The 21,812-nt window shown below is 34.7% G+C and overlaps 1 protein-coding gene across 15 annotated transcripts in view; it reads left to right on the top strand.

Annotated features, from left to right (window-relative positions):
* PCDH15 (protocadherin related 15) overlaps positions 1–21,812 on the top strand; it is a 590,647-nt gene that overhangs the window by 325,953 nt on the left and 242,882 nt on the right. For 14 of the 15 annotated variants that reach the window (XM_054728735.1, XM_054728734.1, XM_054728732.1 and 11 more), the window contains 2 exons: positions 5,467–5,660; positions 18,587–18,719. In XM_054728735.1, coding sequence (XP_054584710.1) covers positions 5,467–5,660; positions 18,587–18,719 — 327 coding nt within the window. The remainder of the gene's footprint in view (positions 1–5,466; positions 5,661–18,586; positions 18,720–21,812) is intronic. The other variant, XM_054728730.1, reaches the window with a different exon arrangement.

Raw genomic sequence — 21,812 nt, forward strand, 5'->3', positions numbered from 1 at the left:
TGTGGTGCTATGAACATAGGGGTGCATATATGCTTTCTGATTGGTGTTTCTAGTTTCTTGGGATACATTCCTAGAAGTGGGATTACTGGGTCAAATGGGAGTTCCATTTTTAGTTTTTTGAGGAAACTCCATACTTTTCTCCACAGTGGCTGCACCAGTCTGCATTCCCATCAGCAGTGCACCAGGGTTCCTTTTTCTGCACATGCTCACCAGCACTTGTGGTTTGTTGATTGGTTGATGATAGCCATTCTGACAGGTGTGAGATGGTACTGCATTGTCATTTTGATTTGCATCTCTCAGATGATTAGTGACTTTGAGCATGTTTTCATATGTCTCTTGACCTTCCTTCTGTCTTCTTTAGAAAAGTTTCTATTTAGGTCCGTTGCCCATTTTTTTATTGAATCATTTATCTTCCTTTTATTAAGTTGTATGAGTTCCCTGTAAATGTTAGAGATTAAACCTTTATCAGTGATAACATTTGCAAATACAGTGGGCTTTCTTGTTGTTTTGTTGATGGTTTCTTTTGCTGTGAAAAAGCTTTTTATTTTGATGTAGTCCCATTTGTTTATTTTCTCTTTAGTTTCCATTGCCCTAGGAGCAGTATCAGTGAAGAAGTTCTTTCGGCATATGTCTGAGATTTTGCTGCCTGTGGATTCCTCTAGTATTTTTATGGTTTCCCATCTTATGTTTAAGTCCTATATCCATTTTGAGTTTATTTTTGTGAATAGTGTAAGTTGGTGGTCTAGTTTTATTTTTTTGCATGTATCTGTCCAATTTTCCCAACACCATTTATTAAAGTGATTGTCTTGACTCTATTGTATGTTCATGCCTCCTTTGTCAAATATTAATTGAGCATAGTGTTTTGGATCGATATCTGGGATCTGTATTCTATTCCATTGGTCTATATGTCTGTTCGTGTGCCAGTACCAGGCTGTTTTGAGAACAGTGGCTTTGTAATACAGCTTGAAATCTGGTATTGAGATCACATCTACTTTGTTCTTCTTTCTCAGGATTGCTGTTGCTATTTGGGGTCTTTTTTTATTCCAGATGAATTTTTGGAGAGTTCTTTCTAGGTCTGTGAAGTATGCCATTGGTAATTTAATGGGGAGTGCATTGAATCTATAGATTGCTTTGGATAGTATGGACATTTTAATGATGTTGATTCTACCAATCCATGAACATGGTATGTTCTTCCATCTGTTTATGTCTTCCTCTATCTCTTTTTTCAGTGTCCTGTGGTTTTCTGCGTATAGGTCTTTTACCTCCTTAGTTAAGTTTATTCCCAGGTATCTTAATTGTTTTGGTGCGATGGTAAATGGGATTGTTTTTTTAGTCTGTCTTTCTGTAAGTTCACTATCGGTGTATAGAAATGTCAAAGATTTCTTGATGTTAATTTTGTATCCTGCTACATTGCCAAATTCATTTATTAAGTCTAATAGTTTTTTGATGGAGTCTTTAGAGTTTTTTATGTACAGTATCATGTCATCTGCAAATAAGGACAGTCCATGAACTGCTCCTAATCCATTCTCTTTCATCATGTTCTCATCTGTGAGACCCAGTTTAAATCTAATCTATGCCAAAGGACTTTGATATCTACTCTGCAACACACTCATTGTGCTTTACGATTATTTTTCGAATAGCATTTGTTACAACGTGTCAATATGGATTCCCATTTTTACTAATATTTTTTCATATATAGTAAATTTAAAAAAATAAACAAGGCCTAATTTTATTTACCAACTTTAGTCTATAGCCAGTTCTCAGTACAGTGCCTGAGACCACTTAGGTTCTCATTATATTATCTTGAAATGAATGTTTTCCTCCAGATTATTATTTTCCCTAATTTAAGTTTGGAAATTAATTCTGGTATTATGATTACCACCAAGTAGATGGAACGAGCACACTTGCATAACTCCCTTCTTACAGAAAGGATACAATATTTTCCATACTTTTCTAAACTCAGGTGTACATGCCAGAGTTCACTTTGCAAACTGAACTTCATTTAAAAGAGAGCAAACCTGAATATTCATGACCTTATTTTGTACTAAATATGAAGAGATTTTACTTAAGTGACTCTATTTCCTATGACTGCCTAGTTTTAGTTAACCTGAATAATAGATTAAAAAAGCATTCTAATAAACATGTATTTTAAAAAGTGATAATACTTACTATTTAGATAATTCCTTTGTTTAAAACTCCAGCTGTTATTACATGACAAATATTTGTTATTTTTCTGTATGCATATCATTTTACTGCTTGTTACATACCTTCATCATGATTTCTACACAAGAACAACTCTACAACTTTCATAGCATTATATTTGCTCATACATTGAATCAAAGATGATTTGAGGTATTAATGACTCCATGGTACTAGATAGGCAAAACTCAAAATGCAATAATCCTAGATGAGTAGTCATAAAGCAAGTAAGAAGAATAATTAATTATAAAACTCTTTTCCTGTAATATTTAATATTCTTACAGTTTAAGTGACATAATTGCAAAATAAATTAGCTTGGTTTATCTTTTAAGTATACTTTTGGTTCATGCATCAGAAAAGATCAGTTGTGAATTTGGGATCAGACATACCTGGAAACAGTATTGACAGTGATATTTTTTCTCTTACCCCTGGCATTGTCTTCTTTTGGGCCTTAGTCTTAGGTGGACCCAATGCAGACAAGAAGATCTGCAAAAACAACAGATGTAATTTTTCGAGTCTAACCCTAGAGAAAATAACAGCCACTCTTTTCCAGTAGTTCCAAGAGTCATCATGATTATAGCAACTTAGGTTACTGCCATTTCTTAAACCAAACAAGTCCAGGCCTAAGTCTCACTGCCATGGATGGAGCTAAGTGTCAGCCCCACCCAAACAAGGACTATGAAGGGGATGAATTACTCCCCAGAGGAAAATGAGGGACTCTTCCTAGAAATAAGAACCCAGGATGCCCAGGAGGCAAAAAATGCCAAAAAACAACAGATGTAATGTAACTGATTAACACACTTATGATCAATTCAATCATAATTAATTTCTAATGAAAAGATACTTATTCATATAAAAAGATTACATTCACACTTTTATATTATAGTTTAGGTCTGTGATCATTTCTATGTCAACTATGACTTTTATTCTATCCCTACTTCATTATTGAGATTCCAATTTATTTTTGCCTTATTTATTAAACTACTCCTTGCTAGTGGTTTCTGTGATACTAGCTGTGGTCCCTGAATATATTAGCTTATCTGTGGTTTGTTGGCCCTGCAGCTTCAGGGGTGTTTCTATCACTTGTGTTTTGTGGTATTGTGTGTCTGTGTGTGTGTGTGTGTGTGTGTGTGTGTTTATGGCATCTCCCAGATGAGTGCCTTCTTCAGTTTAATTACAATCCAGCTTATCCTTCCTTCGAACATCATTTATGAAAATGTTAAATAAGACCAGCCATAATACCTACATCCCTGAAGCATGCTCCTCTATACTTTTTAACTTGATGCATTGCCATTTATCATTAAATTCCTTTAGCCAATTTAAGTCCCAGAAAGAATGTTAATATTGAGTGCAATTTGAGCTAAATTTTAATTAAGATTCCCTGAGACATGTGTTAAGTGATTTACTATAATCAAAATTGATATCTCCTTTGCTACCCCAGTATTCCAATTTTCTAATTTTATCCACACACAAAAGGGAATGAGTTTGTCTGGCTTGAATAGTTCTCCATAAATATACATCATTCATTTTGACAGGTTCTGGAAATAGTTTCCTTCTCCTTTGCCTTTAGGACTATGTCTGTCATTCTCACATAAGCCTTTCCTCTGGCAACCACATCTATCTAGCACCAAATACCTAAGCTTAGATTTAGCTGAATTAATGCCAGCTTCTCAAATTCTCAAATTTCTTCGCTCTCACTCTCGCTCTCACCCTTTTCCTCTCCTCTTCCCTCTACCCCTCTCCCTCCCCCTCTCCCTTTCCCCCTCCCTCTGCCCCTCTCCCTCCCCCTCTCCCTCTCTCTCCTGCTATTTCTATAAATATTATCACTCTAAATGCAGTGGGTAATAAAACTAGAACTAGAATATGCACAGTATTTCCCGTAGATGGCATGATGGGGCATGTAAAGCACTTCGCACTTCATCAGGACAATAAATAAAAACATTTGAAAGGGCCATTAGTTAACATCGGGTTCCTGAATTTGAATTCAGCTTTCAAGGTAAATGTGCACATTCACATTTTATCTCAAAGGTACAGCAGAGTGTCCAGCAGTCCCCCACCCCCCAAAGGAGTCTGTTAATGATAAAGAAGCACAGTTTTCTAGAAGTGATGTTCATGGATGAAAATATATAAGAAAATGTCAGTAAATGAAAACATTTTTCTGCAAGTTTATTTATTAAAATCATGTGGGGTTTTTCTTTTCTTTATTCAATAGAACACTTTTAATTGCATTTTTCTTATGTGTAAAATGGGGCCAACTTATCTATCACTTTTGGTATGGTAAAAACAGAAAATTTTGTGAATGTTTATAAAACATTTATATGATTTTCCACTAGAATTTATCCCCCCCCCCAAGTAAATGTATTTTTATCAGGAGGATTAAGGAGCCTTATTTAACATTAAATTATTATCTTAATTACGCCATGTAAAACTAATAATGGTTACTCTGTTTACACAAAAAAATGACCCAAATATAGCATTTAACTGATAGATATCATTTTCTCTAAAATAATTATAAATATGTGTAAATTTGCCTTATATCATTTCAGGTACTCTGAATTGAATCCCTTTCCTAAAAAAAGAAAAAAGTTTCTTGGGCTTGATATTTTAATTTTTTAGTTATTCTACACTTAGAGATGCATTTGTTTGATTTTAAAAAGCTAATACTCTAGGCCCTGTTTATGATTTATAAGTCAGTGTGAACAGATTATAAGAATATTTCCTAAATCCAATGTACATAAAGGGACATGAGAACAAAAGAATCCCTGGGAGACAAAAGGGAAAACATTAAGAATGGGGCGTAGGGGGCAGGAAATTAGAGCAAAAGGAAGAATGAAAGTAATAAAAGCCAACTTCACCCGTTTCCATTTCTCCAGGCCTCAGTCCATGTAATATGTGTGTATGTGTCAAGAACAGGAGGTAAAATAGAGAAAAATCATTACATTTTCTATAGGGATATTATATTTTCTTCAGAGCTTTTCTCTTTTTGCCTTTATTAAGTTAAAATAAAGATAGTCTTCAAGATCCAAAAACTTTTTCTTAAATCACTCTTACAAGAAAAATAAAAGAGAAATCCTTCCTGATGTGATTGCTGCAGTAGCATAACCAAACCTGGTAGCCTCAATTCAAGAAAACAAGAGTGTATATGCCAAGAAAACTTCCTTTACTTATTTTTTGTCTTTGAAAGCAAGCTGCTTTTGTTGGGGGAAAAATAACACAATAGTGAAAAGTTAAGTCCCAGAGGATTGATGTTGTGATTTTCAATTCCAGCTCACTGCAGTCGACGCAGACGAAGGGTCAAATGGGGAGATCTCCTATGAAATCCTGATTGGGGATCAGGGAGACTTCATCATCAATAAAGAAACAGGGCTTATCACCATCGCTCCAGGGGTGGAATTGATAGTTGGGCGGACCTACGCACTCACGGTCCAAGCCGCGGATAATGCTCCTCCTGCAGAGAGAAGGTAATTTATGTTAGAACCAAAGCAGTGTTTTCATCGCTCCCATTTAACCCCATAATTAAATTTAAGAAGCACAGCAAGCATCCTTTTATCCTGTGAACATCTAAATTAGATCAGAAAATCAGAGAGACCGGAATCTTAGGAATTGCATATCCTTATTTGGTTCAATTGTGGGAAGAGGAAAGTAAAGAGAAGATTAAACCACAAAATGATTAACTATAATTTCACAGATATGAAGGATGCAGGTCTCTGTTCAGGGGCAGGGGCAGTGCAGAGCAGAAACTGGAAAATATCAGAGACATGTATATAATTTACTATTGAAAAGCAAGGTTGATGATACATCTCAGAGAGCAGTAACATGGAATGTCTCAGATTTGAAGCCATGTCTCAGTGTCTCGGTAATTATTAAAATATACATATTCTATATACAAATATATACATATAAACATACATATACATATATATATACATATATATATATATATTCTACCTATAGAATTTATCACTTACCTATAGACTATATCAATATATATTCTCTGTGTATATACTCAGCTAGATACTGTGAGAGGGTAAAAAGCAAAACTTCTCACTAGTACAACTGCATTTATCTAGTCACCCACCTGAGAGATCCCTTTTATTACTGTCTTGCTTATTTCCAGATTTTCTGTATGCATGTCAAGAAAATGTGAATGAATATAAATGCATTTCTGCACCTTGCTGAGTTTTTTTTTCTCCCTCACAATATATCCTGGGTTATCTTTCCATATGAATACGGAATACTTCCCTCAAAACTTTTTCACAGCTACATAATATTCCTTTACATGTAGATAATACTCTAAAAAATTCACTGTGGATGGATTTTTAAATTTCAGTTGCTCTTTTACTGACAATAAAGAAATAAATAGCATTGAACATACATCATTTTCTATGTGGGCACATATTTCAGTAGAGTAAATTCCCAGAAGTGAAACCAAAGGGTATATGCACTTGTAGGTTTTAGAAATAACTGCCAAATTATATTCTGTAGGTCTTAAAACAATTTACAATTCCAGTTGCCAAGTTGAGAATGATTAATTCTACAGTCTCCTAGATGTGTGTCACATCAAATATTTGGTTATTTTTGCCAATCAGGTAAACAATAGCACTTATTTCATATCCATTTGCTTATGAGTCTGAGGACAATTCTTATGTCTAAGAGCCAGTTCTATTACTTTTTCTGTAAAATCTGTGTTCATAGTCATTACCCAACTTTCTATTGCTATGCAAGCACAGGTAACAGTTATTGTAGGTTTTCTCCTAGTGATTTACTGGCTTCCTACTGTATGTTTAAATCTTTGTTGTATTAGGGATTTATCCTACTGTACAGTGAGAGGTATTCATCCAGCAAGATTTTTTTTTAGGAAATTTTGCCATTTTCTCCACTCAGTACTGGGTGTAGCTAGAGTAGGTTTACAGGATAGATTTTTAAATTTCAGTTGCATTTTCTTATGTATATGAATTTGGCTCTAGACTTGTTCTTCTATTCCATTAGCTGACCTATTTTTTCATGAGTAACTGTCAGATAATTTTAATTGTTCAGATTTTTAACTATGCTTTATAATATGGTGGTGCTACCTTACCTGAATACTGTTTTTCCTCAAAAATTTCCTGGTTAATCTTTCTGTTACTTTCCTTTAAGTTTAAACAAGTTAGTTCAGTGTTGTTGTTTTTTTAACTATATATATGTGTGTGTGTGCATATATGTATATATACACATATATATTTGAATATAGGTATTTTTAAATATATTTTTATTGATTTCAAAGAAGGAGAGAGATATAGAAACATAAATGATGAACAAAAATCATTGTTTGGCTGCCTCCTGCAAACCCCACACTGAGGATTGAGCCTGTACCCTGGGCATATGCCCTGACCAAGATTCGAACCCCAACCTCCATGCTCATAGGTCAATGCTCAACCACTGAGCCATGCTGGCCGGGCTTAACTATATTTTTTATTGAAAACCTATCAAATATATAAATTAATTACTTAGGGTTAAATTATTTCATTTTGATAATGGATCTTTCTAACCAAGAACTTTCTGCCTCTTTATTTGTATGCTTTATTTATGTCCTTTAGTAGTTTTTATTTCTTTAAATATTTTCTTTGTATAAGTCCTATACATTTTTTTGTTGGTCAGTTTCTGTGTCTTGTTATTGTAAATAGAGTTCTTTTTTCTTATTCTTCTTTCTGGTTGATGTTTGTATATATGAAAGCTATTAGTCTCTTTATATAAATTTTTAATCTACTTTCTTATTTAATTATCTTATTTTTTGTAATTTCCAGTTGATTTCCTTATATTAACCAGGACTATGTTTTATAAATAGTGATAATTTTATATTGTTCTATCCATTATTTTTCTTTTAATTTCACTTGCTAGTTCTTACAATAAACATGCTTTTTTTTTGTTTTTAATGAGTGGGAATGTTTCCCATTTTATTAGATTCTTGGTTTAAAAAATATATTTTATTAGCTTAAGAAACTATTTTTCTATTTCTATTTTATTGACTTTTTGAAAATAATAATGGTAGCCCTGGCCAGTGTCCCAGTGGTTAGAGTGCCCCTCTACGCACGGAAGGGTCATGGGTTCGATTCCCCATCAAAGGCATGTAACTGCATTGTAGATTTATTTGATCCCTGGCCTGGTCCAGGCGCATGAGGTAGGCAACCAATATATCTCTCTCTTCCCTTTCCTACCTCCCTCCCTTCCACTCTGTCTTAAAAAATAAAAGTAAGAATGGTGGTTAATTCAGGTCAAATAAATACCTACCATCTATGCAGACAGTAATGACTTTTCTTCTTGAGCTAATGGGATGCTGGTTGACCTTAATATATGTTGTGTCTAAATAAATCTATTTTACATTTTTGGTATGAATTCCACTAGGTCATGACATTTTAATTTTGAAGTTTAGTTGCTGGATTATGTTTGTTATTTTGTTTAGTGAAAATAGTATGTATTTTTCTTTTTGAGAATTTTATGAAGATTTTATATACTTGTTATGATAACTCATAAAATAAATAAACAAACACCACTAATAAATATAAGAATTAACTAGTGTAACCGCAAGTATAAATGAATTATAAAAATATTTTAAAATAATAAATAAATCCAAATTTGGTTCTCTGAAAAAAAAGAAACAACAACAAAAATCAAAACATAATAAAATGAATAAACCACTAGCTAATATACTAAAAAAGGAAGAAAGTGCAAATTTACATAATAAATTCTAAGATGGAAATAATACAGAAACAAAAGCATTAAATTTATTATGAGAGAGTTTTGCTTTAATAATGTAAAATTTGAAAACATGAATGAAGGGGATAATTTTTAAAGAAGATAATAATTTACCTAAATTGATCCCCCAAATTAAGAAATACTAAGAGAACAATTTTATAGATGAAATAGCGAAAGTGCTCAAAGAGCCTCTATCTAAAATTAGACCAGAGCCCGGCAAATTGGCAGGAGAACTGTAACCAAAAAACCCCACCACATTGGGAGTGAGTCTTTTCTCTCCTTTTTGCTCTGCTCCAGATAAAAAGGCAATGTTTTCTCTGCAGCACATTCCAAGGGCAGATTTTTCTCTTCACACCCCTCTTATCTTTGACCTTGGAGATTTGGGAGGTGGACCCCTAGTTTCTCACTGGTATTTCCAGACTGTTCGTTCTAATTCTCCTTATTATCCTCCCTTTTAATCTCTTAAGAATGCACCATCCATTACCCTTCCTTGATACTATCAGCTACAGAAGACCGGTTCCTCTTCCATTATCTCTCCTTCTCACTAACCTCACCTCCCACTGTAATCTGCAGATTTACAGGTCACTCTTACAGAGTTTAATTTCTGCCTTACTACTGACACTCACTTCCACAGTACTTGGGTCAAAATTCTTGGTGACTTCAATATGCAATATGTGGTTTAAGGCATCTGCAAACTTGTAGTCACCCTAGTCAACTATCCTTGAGACATGCTTAGTGCCTGTCTTCTTTCAAACTCCAAACATGATCTTGAGCAACAACTCTAAGCCTCGACCTTGAAAACATGCTCAGAAGGCAATGATTCCCACCACTTTCACTTTTAACATCCCAATCCTAGCTATTCTCTCTACTTCAGGGCTCTGAAAACCTCCTCTAATTAGAAGTCTAATTAGATTTTTGCCTGAGCCCCCTTCAGTGGACTGCATGATTCTGGTAACAATGTCATCTTTCCCTGTGCTTAGATTTTTTTTAGTGCTTTTACATTTCATTTTGAAGTAAAAGGCAAAATCATTAAAAAGGCCAATGGGGCCCAGCACATTTTGTCAACTGCCACCAGCCATAGGACACTCCCTCTTGTCATATATGGTTACCTGGTCTTCTGCTCAGTTCTGGTTCTTTTAGTCCACTCCAGTTAGCTCCCTGGTCTCCTCTTTGTCCTTGAGGCTGGCAGCTACCTTCAAACCTTTGAACTTCACTTTCACCTCCTCTCAGACTACCAGCTACTCCCTGGGCTTTCTCCATGGCCTCATTTCCTCCAGGTTTTTACCCCATTTTCACTTTCTCTGTGAAGCCTTTTCTAACTATGTACAGTTGCAAGAGGCTCCCAATACTGTAAGATCCCTTTCCTGTCATTATGTTTATCTTCTGCACTGATCACCATGCAAGTGCTATGTGTGTTTGCGTTTAGAGTATGACGTTTATTGTCTGCCATGCCTCCTCCCCTCTAGAGTGCTAGTTACCAAGGACAAGAATCACTGTGGTTTGCTTGTCTCATATGTGCAGAGGCCAAAACAATTCCTGGAATGTCCTAGGTTCTTAACAAACATGTTTTTGTTTTGTTTTCCAAGGTTCTTAACAAACGTCATTTCTAGTTTTTAAATAAGTAAATTGGAATAAGGGACAGTATAATACAAAACTCACATCTAGTTTTGGGTTCCCAAAATGTGGAGGCAGATTTGAAATTGTTCTTCTTTCCCTTATGGTAGACACTAATTCTATATAGATTTGTTTCTAATAAGTGAAAAAAAATAGTTGTCAGTGAGAATAAGATTTTCTATTCAGCCCAACAAACCAATGATTTATTATGTAACTTCCATTTACTATGCTATGGGAATACAAGGATAAAAATAGTAACATCATTTGCAGGTTAAAAAATAAAGTGTAGAAATGTAGAAATAGAAGTATAAAACAATTGCATTTAGTTTAGCGTGATAAATTTGATATTGAGAGAAATACTTGGCTTTTGGGGCTTTGAGGAGGACAGTTATCATAATGAGGGGGTACTTAGAAGGCTTCCTAAACACAATTAGTTTAGGAAAATGAGTAGAGGTTAACCAGGTGAAAAGAGTATGTCACATTATTTACTAGCCTTAGAGGTCTGAAATAGCTTGGTGCTTATGGACAATTACAAAGTCAGTGTTACCTACCAGTGCATACTAATAAACTGTGATTAAAGAATTACAGTCCAACACATGAAAATTTTAATTTGCCTTGTTAAGAAGCTTGGATTTATCAGATCCTTACCAGTCAATGGAAAGGATCATTGGAAGAACTTTACATTAGAAAATCATGTGGAATTATTTTAGTCTTAGGAAAATCACTCTGTTGACCCTATAGAAGACACATTTCTGGGGGACAAAATTGTAGTCAGAGAAATTAGAAAGAACACCACCAGAAGAGTCCAGAGAATATGTTGCTGCTTGATGGCTTGACATGAGCATGTTGGGAAGAATGGAGAAATGGAATTGTCAAAATAAGAAAAATATTCCAAGGTTTTTTTCTTCATGACTGGGTGGTGGTGATGTTAAACGGTGTACATGGTTTGGGTGAAGGGGATGAGTTCTGTTTTGAACATATTTAGTTGGACTTGGCCATAGTTCATATATCCAAATAGCAAATGGATGTATATTCCTGAAGGTGCTGTATCTTGTGAAGAAGCATATTGAATATTTTTATGTAGTGAGTGATTACAGGATCTAAACTAAGAGTCAAAGTTTGAACAAATTTTAAATAATAGCTTCATTCATGCTGAGCTATCCTGAAGAGGAATTAAACATGATTGATGGTATTTAATTACCATGCACTAGGGCCAGAAACCATGCAAGCTACTTTATATACAAAATTTCTAATTTTAACAACATTATGATTACTGCATAATTATATTTTTGCAGACCAAAAATTTGAATCTGCAAGAGAATAATTGACTTAGCTAAGTGACCCCTTGCCTACCCTCCCTCCCACTCAGTAAATAAGTACTAGAATCATAATTTGAACTCAAGACAATTAGATTCTAAACCTCCTCCTCCACTCTATTTCATATCCATTACCTTATGTAATACTTATTTTGGAGAAAGACATACTACAATTGCTTAATAACAGTGCTAGTAATGCTAATTATAAGAATAAAGGCACCTGCTGTTTTATCATTTAAACTTTTATTAAAGTCTAATCGTCATTAATTTATTTTGTAATTTGTTCATTAAAGATAGTACTATCCCAGTCTAATCTATATGTGCTTATATATTACTAGAAGCCCAGCATGTGAAATCTTGCGGCCCTGCCCACCTGCGCAGCCTCACTGTGCTCGCAGCCCGCCCACCCGCTCTGATCTTTGGTCGTTATGGCGTTAGGGCCACTGGGCTTTTATAATATAGATGATGAATGTGTTTTTAATCACTTTATTATTTAGTGAATGAAATTTTATAATCCATTCTTAACTCAGTTCCTATTTGCAAGTCATATCTCTGATTTGCCTAGATAAGCCTACAATAACTAGTACAATGCATTTGATTCTTTAACAATGTGGGCTTTAGGGGAGCTGACCTCCAGCATAGTGGAAAATCTGCATATAACTAGTCTGTTCTCTTCATACGTGGATTCCCAACCACAGAGTTGACCCTGAATCAACTCAGGCATGAACTGTGTGGGTGAATTTAACTGTTAGCAAATTGAAAAATAAATGCATATAAATGGATTCACACAGTTTAAACATGAGTCGTTCAAGGTCAACTGTAATAGGTTTTTACTTGCATGAAATTGTACTCCATTCCAGGAACCAAAGTGCCACCTTCAGAATCTGAATATACAGGACTCATTGATGACACTAGGCATTTAGTTGACCTAGTGTTATTGTTTTCTTTATGGACAATGATTGATCACTAAAAGCTCACTAATAATGTTTGGTCAAATATCAAGTGGGACCTGAAGAGACTATACCTCCATTCTACCAGCTTGGATAGCGTCAAATTCCTTATAGGATAATGGCATATGCTATTCTCTAGAGGAAGATTAAGCCTTCAAATTGAGTTGATGAATGAACTGAAGAGTGAGGTTTTGCTTTCAGTATTTCCATACAGAAGGCAGATGCTATTGAAAAATTATTAACATAAAAGTATATATTGTGATATCATGTACAAATGCCAGCAACAGTGGCATGTAAACCTAATTAAATAGTAACATAAAAAAACAATCATTTATCTTAATCTTTTTATATTGGTGACCTCCATTCATAAGTTAAATAACACTCTCAAAATAAGAATTTTGTTGTTGTTACTTTGTTTGAATAGAGTGGCTAAATAGAGTAAAAAGAGCAATAGTCTATAGTGTTTTTACTTTTTTTTAAAGATTAAAAACAAAATATTAAAAATAATTAAATACTAGGGTATAGCATGTGTTTGGTATATGTAGGTCTACTTATACTTATGTACTTGAATTAAATTACATAAATATGTTTTTAATCTTAATATGAATAAAGTACTACTATTTAGTATTTTATGAAGACATAGAGAATATAAGACAGTCTCCCCCAAATATCTTATAATGAAAGTATTATAAAATCATTGATGCATGGCATGGCATACTTTTTTGAGTCCCAATTTTTCTCATGGAATCTAAGACTATATCTAATTAATGCAATATTAAATCACCCATTTGCAAATAAAGTATTTTTCTATTCTGAATACATATTCTTTAAAATAACTTCACACAATATATTTAATATTAATAACAAATGAAGGTGGTTTTAGCAAAAATTTACTGAGTTTCCACAATCCCTAGCCTCTTGTGGAGGCACTGAAAATATAAGATTTCTTCCCTCATAGCATTCATATATCGGCAGAGGGAAATCTGGACATGTAACAGTAGATAATTATAAGTGCAGGATAATTGGATAGGAATGATAATGGTATTGCCAAGCAGAGGGAACACTAAAAGCAAAGACACAGAGACATGATAAACTGTGCTGTGTTGTGGGAGCTATGTATTACTTGGCACATCTGAGCATATTATTAAACTTCTGAAAACTTTTCAACCAGTTTCCATTGTTGTCAAAATGAAGTATAAGTAAAGTACATGAATGCCTGTCCCTTATCCATCTCTCTTTGCCCAATTTAGATCCCTTTTTTAGTCACACAAATTTTATGGTTTTTTTTTTTTTTATTGCTCTGTAAATTTGCACATTTCCCCCACTCTGTAATGCCCTATGTATTTTATATCTAAGTACATCTTGCATCCTAAGACTCTGTCTCTGTAGAAGTCCCTGAGAAGTCTCTCCAACCTCTTATGTTTATTTTATTATGAAATTTTTGCTTCCTATGGAATCCATTCTGAACTTACAAAATAGTAAAATAGAACCCATTAACATTGAACTAAAAATATAGCTTTTCTAACACAATATTGCTGGGAGACAAAGTAAAAAAGAAGGTAATTTCTCTGTTTTAAATCTACTGAAGAAAACAGTGTAAACACTATAACTGTCACTTTAGAAGCAAGGTATAACAGTAGAGTTATGACTAAACATCTTGTAGGATAAGTTGACACATATAATAGAAAATTACAATCCTATACATGCATTTTATTACTGACTATTATTGTCATATCAAAAAATGACTTTTTATCATTTTAAATTATACCATTTGCAGGCTTAAACATCTTAAGTCTACCTAACTGCTGCTTTATTCATATTTTATTTGGTCTTAGAAAACAGTAGTACTATGGATGATGCTTCATTCATTATCAAATAATTATTAAGACTTGAAATAATTTAGGAATTCCTGCAAGATAACATCCATCATTATAAACTAAGGATGTTTTATAAGATTTCTGCCCTCATAGCATTCATATATCGGCAGAGGGAAATCTGGACATGTAACAGTAGATAATTATAAGTGCAGGATACACATAGAAACACACATCAGATAACTAAAAATTCTCCAGTTTACTCCCCAAATTTGTTCTTGTGAAATGTGGAGAGGAAAGACAGGCAGAATTTGAATTCAGGAGCCTTGACTTTTAGTTTATCTGCTGTTCCTAATTAACTTTATAACCTGAATTCAGTCACTTAATCTTTTTTACTTTCTAATCCTCTCATAAAATGAGAGCATTAAATTAATGGGTTTCAAGCATCTTTCAAAAATTTTAAGATTATCTAAGAAAGTAGATCACATGCCTTGTTCTACTTTGACCTTCATTGCCATATGAGAAAGAGAAAAGCTTTACAATTTTCATTTTTAGAAATATTCATCCACATTGTATGGGCTACATTATAAAAATAAAATTTGTATTATACAGATGCTCAGTTTTATGCATTGAATAGTAGCTATAAAAAGTACATATAAAATGGTCACATAAAATATTATTTATCTAGTGACTGTCCTGTTTTAATATGTACTTAGCTGATGCTGTTGAGTTACTACTGCATATTAATGCATTATTGATACCATGTTATTGTAAATCCTACTATTATCTAGTTTTAGGAAAGCTAACTCTTGACACTGTGCTGACATTAGAGATAAAAAGGAGATAGCATTTTGCAAAGCAAGAACCCTCAAATAGGTCAATGCTTATTTAAACACATTGTAGGGAAGTGCCAGTATTTCACAGATGAAAAATGCGAGACCTTGAAAAATTCTAGACTTGGAAATATGATCTTCCTCAAATAACTCTAAGATCACAGTCTAAAGGGGTAAAAACATAATGAGTTCTTCTAGTATTTGAATTATTGTGGAAAGGAGGAGCGGAAGCAAAGGAGTAAAGGCAGATGAAGGTGACAATCCTGTCCTATTGGACCACAGAGGTTCCCTGTTCTAAGATCTAAGGTCTTTGTATTTTGCATTTTTTGGTTTCTTCTCTATGGCAAGTATACATGCATCATCTGAGTTGGAGGTCCTTGTTGTAGTATTGGGGATGTAAAGAGTTTAGCCCTCCAATGGGAAAGTTGTCAAAGGGGGAAGAATAAGGAAATGCACAAAGTATAGTAAGGTTAGTGTAAAAGATACTTTCACAAAGTGGAAAGAGATTCATATTCTCATCTGAAGTATTCCAGATCAGTAAGCCAAAGCTTTAAAGCAGGAAGGATCTCACCTTTTGAAAGTAAGCTTTGAATTTGGAGTACAGGTGAGTTCTACATTTTTTTTTCTTTTTTTTTTTAAAGGGAATCATTCACCTATAGGGTTATTAAGGAGAGCTTTAGGTCAGTTTGTAGAGAAAACCTTGGGCTACTAATTTAAAAAGCTGTTGAGCCGAAACCGGTTTGGCTCAATGGATAGAGCGTCGGCCTGCGAACTGAAAGGTCCCAGGTTCGATTCCGGTCAAGGGCATGTACATTGGTTGCGGGCACATCCCCGGTAGGGGGTGTGCAGGAGGCTGCTGATCGATGTTTCTCTCTCATCGATGTTTCTAGCTCTCTATCCCTCTCCCTTCCTCTCTGTAAAAAATCAATAAAAAAAATATTTTTTAAAAAAAGCTGTTGAGCCTACTTGTTTTACTTGCCAAGAGCTTCTGGAGCAATGGTCTCCAAAACTGAGTGTGTATGTAGAGCCTTGTAAATCTATGGAGAATGCAGATTCTTATGCCCCACACCAAGTGATTTTCATTCAAAAGGTCCAATCCCTAACACTCATCACACTCTATTCTGGGGAGTGGGGAGGGGATACCAGGCCTGTAGGTATTTAATTTAGAAAAGTGAAAGAATGCAATTAAAACCTCTAAAATATGATAAGGTAAGTGCAAGCTTATTTACCCCATTCCATAAAGTACAGTTTGAAAGCTTGTTTTGAAAATTTATCCATAATAACTGATAAATATGATTTATAGATATTACATATACATTTATATAAACATATGCATATATACACACAAGTGAACACACAAATATAAATGTGTAATCTTATATAATCCTTATGCTAACCTTAGATATTATTATTCTCATTTCAAAAGGCTTGGTTGTTAAAATATTTTGAAGTGAAATGAAATTAGAATTTGATTAAAGTGATAAAATCAGAGGCAAAAATTAATACAGATATTTTAACTAATTATAAAAATCTAAAAGATTTTAGTTTTAATTTAAAATGTGATTGCTTTATATTGCAGTAAACATAAGTATGATATTTTTTTAAAGTCACTGCAGTTTTTGAAAAATGCTTAATGTTCTATAAGTACGTAGAAACTATTTAGATTTAGACATAATACACTTTGACAAGCTATAAAAAACTTATTTAGTGCCCGTGATCTAAAAGCTTTCCAAAACGTAGACTATCTCTATATAAAAGCCTAAGTGAACATTAAGGTGGAATGATTGGAATGACCAGAATGACTGGTCGCTATGATGCACACTGAACATGCAGGCAGGTGAGTGGTTAGGAGTGAGCAGACAGGCAGGCGAGTGGTTAGGGGCGAGCAGGCAGGCAGGCGAGAGGTTAGGGGAAAGCGGTCCCAGATTGAGAGAGGGATGTCCTACTGCCGAATGTCCAACTGCAGGGATTGGGCCTAAACTGGTAGTTGGACATCCCATGAGGGGTCTTGGATTGCGAGAGAGTGCAGGCCAGGCTGAGGGACACACACCCCTCCATGCACAAATGTTGTGCACTGGGCCTCTAGTTTTATTATAATAATCATGGGGGAAAATGTTCTGGTGACCATGTCTTTTAATTGAAGCATTTAATAAAAAGAGATTTGATCTGATTTTAAAAAATTCTAGCCCCCAAAATAAAAATTATAATATATGTGTTTTGGACAATTCATGTTATTGTTACAATAAATTTAAAGCATACAACTCAAGCAGTACTGGAGTTCTTTAACATAGAAGACTAGTTTTGTAAATTGCCAGATCTCATTAATACACTTTAGCCAGTGTTTCATCTGAACAGACCTTGAACAACTTGCTTCTTTAGCCTTTGCTGTGTTAAGAAATTTCAGTGTTGTCAAAAGTATTGATTCTGTCAATTTAATATTTTTGTTCTTATAATAATAGATTATCTTCTTACCCTCCAAAAATTCCCCATCAATGGAAGGTTTTAATGAAATCTAATTTTTAACTCTTCTTATTATACTCCTTAAAGATTTAAAAATGTTATTGTGTTTGCAACTATTTTCTACAATGATCACTGTATGATCCTGAATCTTGACATGCATTTACATTAAGCCATTGATGTCAGCAACCAAACTAATAAAACACAGCCCCTATTTTGTTTTGTGTGTTATTTTAATCAATACATCCTTTCCTGGTTTAATAGGAAGTGAGCCCCAAGGACAGCTCATATTAGCAGATATTTACAGAATGTTTTTTTGCTATTAAAGAGGCATTACAAAATAATGTCAGAGGTTAAAGCAATATCATTTATTAGCCTCCTTTGGACCACTATTTCATTTTAATTAACACTATCAATATAAGTGTGTGTGTGTGGGGGGGGGGAAACAGTACCTGAGGCATTTCCTTTCATCTTAATAAGATAGTTTCATGAAAACTTTCCATTTTGGTGATAGCTTTTATTATCCTGCCCTTTGATTCTGAATTATATCCTTATTTTCTACAAAAATTCCTAATTTTCTCTCTTGTAAACCCAACACTAGAATACCAGATGTAGTCTGTCATTAAATGTGTAGAGTTTTACCCATCTTGCTGGCTTCTCTTTCTCTGCAGGCACTCCATCTGCACCGTGTACATTGAAGTGCTTCCTCCAAACAATCAAAGCCCTCCCCGCTTCCCACAGATGATGTACAGCCTAGAAGTCAGTGAAGCCATGAGGATTGGTGCTGTTTTGTTAAATCTACAGGTATGTTCTTGAAGCGACAACCATGAAGACTAATGGGCTTATATTTGTGCCTGGGGCTGGGTAAGAGCTCACATGTCTGCATACACTTGAGTCGATGAAAATTCCATCTGGAAAGGAAAGCAGGGGTACTATGGATAGAGGGTTTCCACAGCTAATCTATTCTATTGATTGCCACAATTGAAGAACTAATGTGAGCTGGCAGGGATTAGCTGCAATCATTACAAGAGAGAATGAAGGGAGTGGAAACAGGCACTTGAATATTTTGTACGTTGCATCCAAAGAGTCTGCAGCTGACTGTTATTTTCTGTCTTGGCTTTCTTTGCCCTAGCAGGATTTATCTTTGCTGCAGTGTTATGTGGAGAGAATAACTTTAGATGCACAGGCTGATGGTGGGCAGTCCAATTCTGAGGCATGCTTCATTCTATGGCCATGGGCAAATCATGTAATTGCTGTGCCTTGGTTTATTTATTTAGATGAAGGGGGCAGGTTTAGCTGATATTTGCAGCTTCTGATTCATGGGCCTATGGATTACTTGCAGAATGATAGTTTGGTTTTCACTTTGTATAGCTTCCTAACTAAAGCATATTTGGCCAGAGAAGGCTGTGTCTTCAACTGAATTGACAGCTTCAAGTTGGACTGCATATGGTGTTGGTAACCGTCACTTGCTGTAAAAGCCATAAGGGCCATGACATGACATACTGCTTTACCTATGGATGTTCATAGGACAGAGGATTTATCTTCCTCTGGAGTTACGTGGGAATGACAGGAGTTTCTGACAGGAGAATTCAGGAAGCTGACCTTGAAGGTTAGGAGAGCTTTCAATAGGATGATGATTTAGGAAAATCCCAGGATCGATGTTTACCATCACATGAATTGACATAGGGCATAGCTATAAATTGTTCAAATTCCATTTGAATATTGACATCATTTCACTGATGATGGAAAAGTGAAGGTTCTAAAGGATGTTTGTATTGGAAAGAATGTAAAAATAATGAAACACAGCAACCTCATTATCCAGATGTGGAAAGTGAACCCCATAGAGAGTAAATGACACCTAAGAAGAGCTGATTGAATTCTCATCATTTCCAAAATAAGGCTCATTCCATTATATCCCACTTATTTTTGAGGCTGCTAAAAATTTGGTTGGCATTATCAGAGACTTCTCTGTGTCTCTGTTCTAGTACCTTTTGTCTCTTTTCTCTAGTAATTAGATAGGATTTGCTTTTGGTATTCATTTACTATTAAAACACATGGAAAACAAAATTATATGAAAATAGACTTATTAGTAATATGAAAATTTGGAAGGTTTTAATGGCTAAAATAAAAGCAAGAAAAAAACCCTGCAGTTTCTTTAGGGAGGGGAAAACAGCTAATTAAGTCATTAAAATGTTAAAATATCAAAAACCAAATATTAAGACAAGTGCGTTTAATGAAATTCTTTTATTTGCATATATGATTTTTTATTTAAACAAGAAGTAAAGAATAATAAGTATTAGATTTGTTAGAATCAGGCCAAAATTTTAAAAATGTTTTACATTTAAATATGCCTTAAGAATATGCCTGTATGTTATTTAACTTTGTATAAGGTACTACATAATTTTACTTGTGAGATAGTTCAGATTTCATTGCAATACATCCCAGAGAGATTTTGGAATCATATTATTGGAGAATAATTCCACTTGAGAGTTAAAGATGAAAGGAGCTGGCCTTTTTCATATCTCAAATTTCTCTAGTACAAAAGCTGAGAAAATGGTTGAAATGACATTTCTATTCACCCTTTGTGCTTCTGATAGAAGCAAAAGAAAGGGTGCCAATCGCAGTGGCGTCTCTATAGAAAGAACTGGGGTGACGCAATCAAAGCGTCTTTCATAGGCCACTAGCCATCCACTTCTGCTCATGATCAACTGAGATTGAATTGAAACCAGAGACCTAAAAACCCAAAAGCTTCCATGAGATTACGCTCCCAAAGACTTCCAATAACAGAAGCATTAGAGGTCTTCCTCGCTGCCTCCCAATTTTTTTTTCACACGTAGGTCCACTACCCAGTGCTGACTCACTGCTCAATTTAGGAAAACAGAATTTCTGGGGAAATGTTTTCAAAGAGCAGACTGACTCCAAAATAATCTGTTTTGACTGATATCAAAGTGGTTTCTTTCTAGATAACAATCTTTGTTTCTCCCCTCCCCCTTTTAAGTGTTTTCTTTTTGCATTTTATATAAAAGTTGTTTGGGAGGCTGTAATTTTCCTTTGTGTATTAAGGCTGTTTTGCCTGGCTGCTAGGTTGATGGTGTTCAGTAGAGGGAAGTGCTACCCAGAGCTCTTCTTTTTCAAAAGTCTTATGCTGACTGGGGTTAGCATTAGGTGAGATTTGTGGTTTTTTTTCCTCCCAACATGTTTCTATATCTTTCTGATCTGCTGCCAGGGAACCCAGTTAGGATGGTGTGCTGGAGCCAGGCTGTGTACTTGAGATCACAAGAGCCTATTGTGTGCATCACTCTCCAGCTCCATGTGCACTGATGTAGCATTGTTAGCTTGAAATCGGCCATGGTGGGTGCATTTATGTCACAGAGATGGACAAATGTGCCAAATCAAGTATCCCTACTCCAGAGCTGGCTGTTAAACTTTACCAGCACACCCATGGATATGTTGCCAATTTCCCCAATATTGAAATTCTTAACATAAGTAAAGTCCAACAGCTTTCTCCATCTTTGTCCCTCTGAAATTGTAATCCACTTTCATCACTCTAAAAATGAGCCAATCCTTACAAATAGGACTATGTGTTTTACTCAAATATAAGTTCTCAGCTGTCTTCTCTCCTCACAAGAGCATTGTTTCCTTCCAAATCACCCTGACTCATATTCTACTATTAGCATAATCCTCCTTTATTACATATGAAATCTTGTATCATCACCATCCTCATATAATAATAATATCTAATACTTGAGTGGAACATAATGAGCCAGGCACTGTTCAAGTTCTTTATTTGTTTAATCAGTAAAGATAGCTATTTACTGATTTGCACACATGCTCAATTTCAGAATTCAATGATCTATAACTAAAAGGTTTACATCTTACTCACCCTGTGTCCATTGT

Source organism: Eptesicus fuscus, chromosome 17 (genome assembly GCF_027574615.1).
Source record: "Eptesicus fuscus isolate TK198812 chromosome 17, DD_ASM_mEF_20220401, whole genome shotgun sequence".
Lineage (NCBI taxonomy): Eukaryota > Metazoa > Chordata > Mammalia > Chiroptera > Vespertilionidae > Eptesicus > Eptesicus fuscus.